Raw genomic sequence first — 9,696 nt, 5'->3', positions numbered from 1 at the left:
CACATCTGTAACCCCAGAACTAGGAACCAGGCAGAGTAGCACACATCTGTAACCCCAGAACTAGGAACCAGGCAGAGTAGTGCTCATCTGTAACCCCAGAACTAGGAGCCAGGCAGAGTGGTAAATATCTGTAATCCCAGAACTGTGGAGGCAGAGACAGGCGTACACTCGGCATCACTGGGCAGTCATTCTAGCCCATTTTGGTTCCAGGTTCAGTGAGAAACTCTCCTTCAAACAGTGAGGCGGAGAACAATTGAGACAGACAGACACCACAAGTTGACCTCTGGTCCCCACATACACTCACACGCAGGCAGGCAGACAGACAGACATGCATACACATGAAGGGAAAAATGAGGAGGGGGGCTCTTGAGTCTACATTGGCAGTCTTGGCTGCCCAGGCAGCTGTCCTCACCAAGCACTGTCTTCTCCCACAGGTGTCTGTGGTCAGTCTCACGAACTCACCAAGCCTGAAGTCCTTCCGGACCCTGCGGGCCCTGAGGCCCCTGCGGGCGCTGTCTCAGTTTGAAGGAATGAAGGTACGTGTCCAGGTAGATGGGCAGAAATGTAGCTAACAGGACAGGCAGAGGTCAACTGCCCTTGTGCTTTTGTCGAGCTTCTCCTGGGGTCCCTCGTCACCAGATCAGGGCCTGAACTACGAGAAGTAGCAAGAAGACTATGCTGTGGTCTGTCTCTTGACAGCCCAAGTAGACTGTCTTCCCTTAAACATCCTAGGTAAAGATGTGACCCATGTGCCTAATGTCGACGTCACAGGGCACTTCTAAGGTCATCCCTGGTGGCCATCTGAGCAGAAAGTAGAGCTCACTGTGGGCTGGGAGAGGGATGTTCAGAGTAAAGACAAAATAACCCTGGAGATCCCGTCCTGCCCGTTGGGTCCCTGCTGGGAAGATGGAGCACTTGTTGGGTTCCCTGTGTGTTATCTGTTTTCCTCTGTCTCGCCTCCCTAAGGTGGTGGTCAATGCCCTCATCAGCGCCATACCCGCCATTCTCAACGTCCTGCTGGTCTGCCTCATTTTCTGGCTCATATTTTGCATCCTGGGAGTAAATTTTTTTTCGGGGAGGTTCGGAAGGTGCATTAACGGGACAGACATGAATAAATACTTCAATCATACTGAAATTCAAAACCGAAGCCAGTGTAGAGAGAGCAATTTCTCGTGGGAGGTCCCGAAAGTCAACTTCGACAACGTGGGGAATGCCTACCTCGCTCTGCTGCAGGTGGTAAGTGGGTCCGTCTCCATCCACGGAGAGAAACCTTGGAAGACCGATGGGTCACTAAAAACACAGTAACTCCACTGGGACTGTGACTCCAGCCCCAGTCCCAGGGCGGCACGGGGGTGGGCCAGCGCCTTTGGGAATCCGTTCCCCATGGGCAGTGCCTAGCTTAGTTTCTTTCCTCACTTCTTTGACAAACTATCCGACACATTAGTTAATCTTCTGTTGCTGTGATAAAATACCACCAAAAAATCAAGCCAGGGAAAAAAAGGTTTTATTTTGGCTTATAACTCCAAAGGGAACCCGGTCTGTCCCAGAGCAATGCATGGGGGAGGATCCGGAAGCTGACTGTGATCACGTTTCATCTGTACACAGGAGGAGTGGCTGTAAAGCCAGTCCCCAGTGTCACACTTCAGCAAGGTCCGTCTCCTAGAGTTCTCATTGTGCACCAACTTCTGGGGCCAAGTGAGGGGCATTTCTCTCTGAAACAACTTTAAGGCAGGGTTATTTTTGCCCATGGTTTGAGGGACTAGACCACCGTGGTGGGGAAGACATGGTGGTAAGAAATCTCCAGAGATGGCCGTGGGAATGTGGGGCAGCTGGCCACACTGACTCTACAGTCAGGAAGTGGACAGAAAGAGATGGATGTGGGTGCTCAGATCACCTGTTCCTTTTCAGTCACTTAGGGACCCCAGCCTGTAGGATGGTTCCACCTACACTCAGGATGAGTCTCAATTAAACCTTCTCAGAAACACCTTTGCCACATGCCCCATATGTGTCTCCTAGGTGACTTCAGAGCCAATCAGGTTAGCAATGAAGATGGCATCACACACGAATACCCCTTTCAGGGTCTCTTCCATTGGCCTTGTCTTCTGTGGCCCCCCACTCCATGCTGAGAGCACCTGCCAGACAGGAGAACCCTTCAATGTAGACATTGTCAATGGTGCTCTTTTCAAGCCGCAGGTAGCACAATCACGTGCCGTCCGAAAGAGCCTTGCCTGGCTCTTCCCAAGCAACCAGCGTGTAGAAATGCATTTTTTAAAAATCGTTAGTCTTGGGGGAGGGTGAAGAAGAAAGAGAAATTGCACGGCATCCCCCACTACGTCCCTTCCTATTGTTCTTTTGTGTGGACCTCTCTCTGTGGCAGATGGACACCGGCCCACAGGGCTTGGAAAGCTTGGGCATGGCACGCATTGGTCAATGAAAAAAGTCTACAGCTATGTCTGTGTTTTTCTACTTCTGTTTCAGGCAACGTATAAGGGCTGGCTGGACATTATGAATGCTGCTGTGGACTCCAGAGGGGTGAGTCAGTGTCTCACTAGGTTCCAGAATGTTAGGCTCAAACCCGAGACATTGCGAGTACCCAGACAGCCCCAGACTCCCTGCATGACAGCTTTATCCTCTCAGATCCTCTATCCTGTCCTTCCGGAGGCAAAATGATGGTGTAGACGTTGACTGAAAAAGAGCTCTAATGTGTTCTGCTGGGTCTGACACCCCCGAATTCTGTAGTGCCCAACATTTCCTCTGCATGGCAAGAGAGGAAATGGAAAACGTTCATTAAGGAGATGGGGCTGGAACAAGAGAATCACCTGTGTCCTAGCTTGATTTCTCTTTCTGTTATAAGACACTGGCCAAATCAATGTGGGGGGAGGTGTAGGAAAATTTTTTGTTTGTTTGTTTCAACTTATAGGTTATAGGGCTATCATTGAGAGAAACCAGGGCAGGAACTGCAGGTAGGAACCTGGATGTATGAATTGAAGCAGAGACCCCAGAGAAGAACTGGCTTACTTCCTGTCCTTCTTAGGGTTACCATTGCTCTAATGAAACTCCATGGAAAGCAACTTGGGGAGGAAATGGTTTGTTTGGCTTGTATATCACAATCCATTGAAGAGAGAAGCAAAGAGGGGAACTCATGTCAGCTTGCTTTCTTAGAGCACCCAGGAACACCCTGTCCCAGCCAAGGGGTGGCCCCGCCCACAATGGGCAGTGTCCCTACCGGTTTGCCTATAACCCCATCTTATGAAAACATTTTCTCAGTTGAACATTCCTTCTTGCCAGTGACTCTAGCTTGTGTCGAGTTGACATAAAACTAGCAAGCACACATCCTCGGGCTTGCTCATCTACACTCCTTACACAACTTGCGTCCACCTGCCTAGGGAAAGGTCCTCCTGCATCAACCAGGGATTTAAAAAATGCCCTACTGGCTTTCCCTCAGACCAATCTGGCAGAAGGAATTGTCAGTGGAGGTTCCCTCTTCCTGGGTGACGTTAGCTTGTGTCACATAGACAGAGACCAAGCATCATAGCGAGGTACCCCGACCTCCCTCTAGCTCATCCCCAGGTGATGGAGAGGAGGAAACCACCCTTCAAAGTCTGCTTGTCTCAACCATGCGGAAGCATTACAATAGGGACAAATAGAGCAAGGGAGTAACTTCTCATGGCTTTAGGCTCTTTGGAAAGTAAAGGTGGAGTTTCAGGGAAAGAGGAAGTGAGCACTGGACCCCAAAGTTGAAAGTGCACTTGGCAATCTAATCTGTTTCCCTTTCCTCATCTGGTTCAGCTGAAGGATGGGAAGGGAATTACCTGAAGCTGGACAGTGAGCGGATGGTTGAGTCAAGGAAGGAGCCAAAGGGGGAAATTTTCTTGGTTTCCCATCATGATGCGCGTGTGGTTGCTGTATTGGGGAGCTGACAGAGTTGATGCCTGAGATGCAGCCAGGACTCCAGACAGGAGGTCTGGGAGCAGGAGAGCTGCAGCATCGAGGAGGGAGAATCTTCATGGCTAATGCTTCATCGTAGCTCCACAGACTAGCATTCATTTTTTTCTTGTTCCTAGAAAGCCAAAGTTAGCAGTAGATACCTAACTGTAATGTTACAATTTATTGTAATATTTATGTCTCATAATTACATATGCCATATATACAATTGAAATGTCTATTTTTTTAAGTTTCTTGTTTGTGTATGTGTGTATGATGTGTGTGCATGAGTGAAGACCAGAGTTCGGATCCCCAGAATCCACATAGATGCTGGGTTGGCATGGCAACATTCCCTGCCTGTAATTCTAGGACTTGGCAGGTGGAGATGGGATCCCAGGTGCAAGTGGGCCAGCTGGACTAGCTATACCGGTGAGCTCTGGGTTCAGATGAGAGACTCTGTCTAAGGCAGTGAGGCCTAGAAAGATGGCTCAGCGGGTAATTTGCCATCAAGCCTGACAACCTGAGTTTGATCCATCTGACCCACATGGTCAAGGAGAGAACCAACTCCTGCAAGTCTTCCTGTTCTCCATAACATAGACTATGGCATACTTGTACACACACACACACACACACACACACACACACACACACACACACACACGTAAGATTTAAAGACGCATTCACAACACATGTGAACAAGCATATACATATGCATGCATAACACACATGTACTTAAAATACATAGATAGATATACAGACAGACAGACAGACAGACAGACGAGTGAGTGAGACCCCAGGCTGAGAAGGGTCTTGAGTGGTCTGAAGCGTGCCCTGAGCTGGGCAAACACGCCTTCATCAGCTAGTGACCACATAGGAGCTCACTCCCTCACTATTCACAGTCCATGCATGTGTCTCAAGAATCTATCAAAAAGTGTGCCAGGTGCTGGTAACTCATGAGGTACCAGCCACGGGCAGAATGTTGACATCTGGGAGTCGTGGAACCGCTGTGAAGCCGGGCACCTCTTCCTGAGGTGGGTGTGTCCCGTATTGGCCTCATCCTCAATGGCATATCCACGCGGACATTTGGGAGACTTTCAAAGATAAATGCCACCACTTTGTTCTCCTCTTTTAATGTTTCTCATTGTTTGAGAGAAAATCCCTAACCTCCTGCCTCCCACCTCACCACTGTGTGCACCTTGAGTTAAGCAAGGGCTCCAGAGACGGGGCACCCAGTGGTTCACAGCTGCCGGCAAGCTGCTACCTGGCCTAACTTGTTGGGGAAATCCACTCTGGTCTTCCAGACAAGGTGGTTTGGGCAGCTTGAATTTTCTTCAGTAATTGTTGTTCTCTCATTAAAATGTCCCCAACAGAAAGATGAGCAGCCGGGCTTTGAGGAGAACAGCTTTGCATATCTTTACTTCGTGGTCTTTATCATCTTTGGCTCATTCTTCACCCTGAACCTCTTTATCGGCGTTATTATCGACAACTTCAATCAGCAGCAGAAAAAGATAAGTGTGCATGCTGGCCCAGCTGGGCTGTCTCACCCAGCTCTGCCAAGGTTTTGAGGGATGTGTTCAGGGCCGCTGTTCCGATCTGCTCAAGAGCAGTCTTTTCAAAGCTAAGGGCACGCTATCTGGGTTCTGTTCAGTCATGGTATTTGAGCTCTGTCTTAATTCAGATCATCATTGTTGAGTTTCAGACTGTTGCTAATTGGCCCTGAAGAGAATCGTAGCCAGTATGACTGGCATGTGTGACACTGAAGTCATATTTCAACATCTCAAGAGTCTTTTGTTATCCACAGCACAGTGACGACAAAAGGCCTTCCCGTCTGAGTTACTGTGTCTTGGCTCGCACCAGCCTCAGTCCCTGAAGCTGCTCCCACGGATGACTGAGGGAGAGGCGAGCGAGGGAGGCTTCCCTCCCAGGAGATAACAATCTAATATTTCTTCTTCTGATCTGGAACAACCTCTAGAACTCTGAACTAACATTGGAAATTAAGAAAAATAAAAGAAATTTTAGATCTAGCAACATCAGTCACCAAAGGATGACCGCTTTAGACAATGCCTCACCATTTTGGCTTAATTTGAAATAATCCTCTTTGGTTAAAAAAACAAAAAAAAATTTGTTTTGCGTGTGCTGGTGTGGCTGAGTGTACATCTACATACCTTATGTGTGCAGTGCCCGTGGAGGCCAGAAGAGGGTTTCAGATCCCCTGGGACTGGAGTTAGAGATGTTTGTGATATGCGCATATGTACATGAACGTATACATGTATGCATACATATATCATATATGTGTGCATGTATGTATCTGTGTGTGTATGTATATATATATTGCATTACTAGGATTATCTTATACTTTTAATTTTGAGATGTATGATCTCATTAGTCATAACCTATTTTTTACTGTTTTTATTGAGTTATACATTTTTCTCCACTCCTCTCCTTTCCTCCTCTCTCCCCTTTCCCGTGACCCCTAATCGTAGCCTATTTTATAAGATCATTTTTGCTGCAAGAATGTTCAGGGCTGGAGAGATGACTCCGTGGGTAGGAGTGCTTACTGTGCAATCATGAAGACCTGAGTTCAAATTCCCCCATCCCCATGTAAAGAGCCTCTCGTGCTGAGGGGCACAGAGACAAGAGGGCCTCTGGGACCTGCTGACTTCCAGCCTGGCTTCAGTTCAGAGAGACACCCTGCCACAAGGGCAGAAGGTGGAGAGAGACAGGGCAGAACGCACAATGTCTTTCAGGCCTCTGCACACACATGGACACACACCTGTCTACACACACGTATACAATGTGCACACATGCATGTATGTATGTGTGTGCACACACACACAGAGGAGCTGAATTATAGGCCATAATTTCTCTTGTTTGTTGGTCTCTTTTTCACCAGTTAAATTGTTTCTGCAGTTCTCTATGGCTTGAGCACTCTTCAAATTCTGGATGTCTTTGATTGTTTTTTTAGTGTAACTTCCTGTAGTGAAAACATTAGAGATGGTGCCCAGGGACCTTCCAGACTAAGATGGCCTTGCACCGAGTCCTAATGTCCTGCTGGCTCACTTACAGACTCTTTCCTAGACAAGATGCAGAAAGTGCCAACCATGGTTTTTTATTCCCTTCAGTCATCAGGAGTGAGGTTATATGCCTTGTTCCAGATCGGTGGTCCTGACTCCTAGTAAGGACCATCTGTTTGCATCTTTTGACTGTTTTAAAGACAAGCTGCCATTCTTCTCTTATGTCTGTCCAACCTACTGCATCTGTTTTGTGACCCTTCTTACATCACGTGTGTGTGTTTGTATACATGTGTACATGTATGTGGAAGCCGGACATTGAGATCTCCCCCAGTGTCTCTCCACCTTATTTTTTTGAGGCAGAGTCTCTCATTGAACTGGAACTCACTGATTTGCCCCCAGGGATCTGCCTGTCTCTGCCTCCCCAGTGCTGGGATTACAGGCATGGGCTGCCATCCTCAGCTTGTGCATACTTAATTTTTTAGTGTTGAGGTGAAACCCAAGGCCTTGTGGATGCTAGGCAAATGTTCCACCACTTAGCCACAATACCCAGCCCCTCACCTGGCTTTTTATGTGGGTTCCAGGGATCAAACTCAGGTTCTCGTTCTTGCATAACAGGTACTTTACCCACTGAGCCGTCTCCCTGCCCCACTTCTTACAATTTTTTTAAAGATTTATTTATTTATTATGTATACAATGTTCTGTCTGCATGTATGCCTGCAGGCCAGAAGAGGGCACCAGACCTCCTTACAGATAGTTGTGAGCCACCATGTGGTTGCTGGGAATTGAATTCAGGACCTCTCGAAGAGCAGTTAGTGCTCTTAACCGTGGAGCCATCTCTCTAGCCATACTTCTTACATTTTTGCATTAACATTTAAAAAAAACTTTTAAAGACTTGAGTATTTTTGTGCAATCAAACTCCCCCTTTGGGCTTTCTTTCCTTTAAGCACACAGGTACTTCTCAAGCCCTCTGTCAGTGTTTGCTCTTTGGTTTTATAACTCTGCTAAGGCTTTGTAATATTCTTCCATTAGCCTGTTCTAAGCCGTCTGAACAGCGCCTTGCTGCAGACTGACCTCCGCCTCTGCAGGAAGTCACGGGATAAGGCTGCTGTGGCACAGCCTTATCGAGTCTGCTGTGCAGGGAGGAAGAATGGCTTTGGGTCCCCTCTGTAATGCATGTCCTGACTGCGATCAATACCAGCCATTTGGATGTCAGCCTTGCAGCTCCACTAAACCCCGCTGCTGGGAAGCCTTTTGTGGATCACACCACGGCATCCTTTTGTTTTATTATGATTTTTTTTATTATGGAAAATTTCAAAAGTGTACAAGAATATTCTAGCATGAATCTAAAACCCTCAGCACCCAGGGGAGCATTTACTACTGAAGAACGTCCTGCTGCCAGGAACGCCACCACAGACCCCTACCATGGGGTTTATTTCATTTCATCATAAATATTTCAAAACAGATCTGTTTTTTATCACAGAAAATGAAGAACAGTCCCATGAAGAGTTAAACTTTGCAGTCTTCTGTTTTGTATTGATTTTTTTTTTGATACAGGATTTTACAATGAAGCCCAGGATGGCCTCAAACTTTTTTTCAAATTTATTTTTAACTTCATTTATTATTATTGTATGTACGTGTGCATGGTGAACTGGGTATATGGAACATGCAGCAATCAGAAGACAGTTTTGTGGAGCCAGGCCTCTCCTTCAAACTTTATGTGGGTTCTGGGGATCGAACTCAGGTCTCCAGGCTTGTGAGGCAGGCTCTCTCACCTGCTGAGCTATCTTGCTTGCCCATACATCTGGCTTCAAACACAGCCCCAATGTCATTACATCACCAGAAAACCTTTATATGAATTCTTCAAATTTATCAAATTGTCTCTATTCAGGTTGTCACGCCCTTTAATTTTCTTTGTTAAGATAGCTAGTGCTACTGTTATTATTATTATTACTGTTATTGTTGTTGACTTTTTGAGACAGGCTAGCCTGGAACTCATAGGCTAGCCCAGGCTGGCCTCAAACTCATAACAATCTTACTACCTTAGTTCCCAGGTACCGGAATTACATGCACAAGCTACCTCCTATGTCTTGCTTTATTTTTCTAAATTAGTATATAAAATAATGAATTCCATTTTGGCATTTTTTGGATGTGTCTCTGTATGTGGTGTGCATGTATAGCTCCTTTTGGTCTCAAGTTCTATTAATTAGATTTTTTTTTCTTTTAGAGAAACTAATAGTGACTAAAAGTTTTTCAGTCTTGTTTGTCTTTTCAGAGAACGAAGTCCTAGTTTCTTCACTTCTTCCCATTTCGAATCTCTGCCAGGACTGCTTTCTCTCTTCCCGGCCACTGTTTGCTCTTCTTTTCCTAAGTCCTTTGGGCAGACACGTCATTACGTTCTTCACCCGAGATCACTGACTTTTTTTTTAAAACATAAGTATTCACAGCTACCTTTAATTTTACTGAAAGAGTTATTAATTTTTATGTTTTTTTTGTTTCTTTATATTAAAGTTTTGGGTCCGAATCAGGATTGAAACAAAACCAGACTCTCCTACTTGGCAGCATTTTTATATATGGAGTGACAGGAAGATCCAGGCTTAAGTTGGACCCTCTTTCTCTCTGTCTGCCTTTGGTTCATTTACTAATGAGTGCTGGGGCTTTTCAAAACCACAGTCTGGTATAGATAGACACTGTCATTGTTTCTAGGCTTTTCCAGAGAGAGAGAGAGAGAGAGAGAGAGAGAGAGAGAGAGAGAGAGAGA

The 9,696-nt window shown here is 46.3% G+C and overlaps 1 protein-coding gene across 1 annotated transcript in view; it reads left to right on the top strand.

Moving 5' to 3' along the window:
- The window catches only part of Scn11a (sodium voltage-gated channel alpha subunit 11), a 72,305-nt gene that overhangs the window by 55,443 nt on the left and 7,166 nt on the right, over positions 1 to 9,696 (top strand). The window contains exons 20-23 of the mRNA XM_005348214.1: positions 435 to 536; positions 967 to 1,236; positions 2,479 to 2,532; positions 5,295 to 5,436. Of these exons, the coding sequence (XP_005348271.1) occupies positions 435 to 536; positions 967 to 1,236; positions 2,479 to 2,532; positions 5,295 to 5,436 (568 nt within the window). The remainder of the gene's footprint in view (positions 1 to 434; positions 537 to 966; positions 1,237 to 2,478; positions 2,533 to 5,294; positions 5,437 to 9,696) is intronic.

This window comes from Microtus ochrogaster, chromosome 5 (genome assembly GCF_000317375.1).
Source record: "Microtus ochrogaster isolate Prairie Vole_2 chromosome 5, MicOch1.0, whole genome shotgun sequence".
Classification (NCBI taxonomy): domain Eukaryota; kingdom Metazoa; phylum Chordata; class Mammalia; order Rodentia; family Cricetidae; genus Microtus; species Microtus ochrogaster.
Note: the sequence above shows the minus strand (reverse complement) of the source record. Positions and strands in the feature narration are given on the sequence as shown.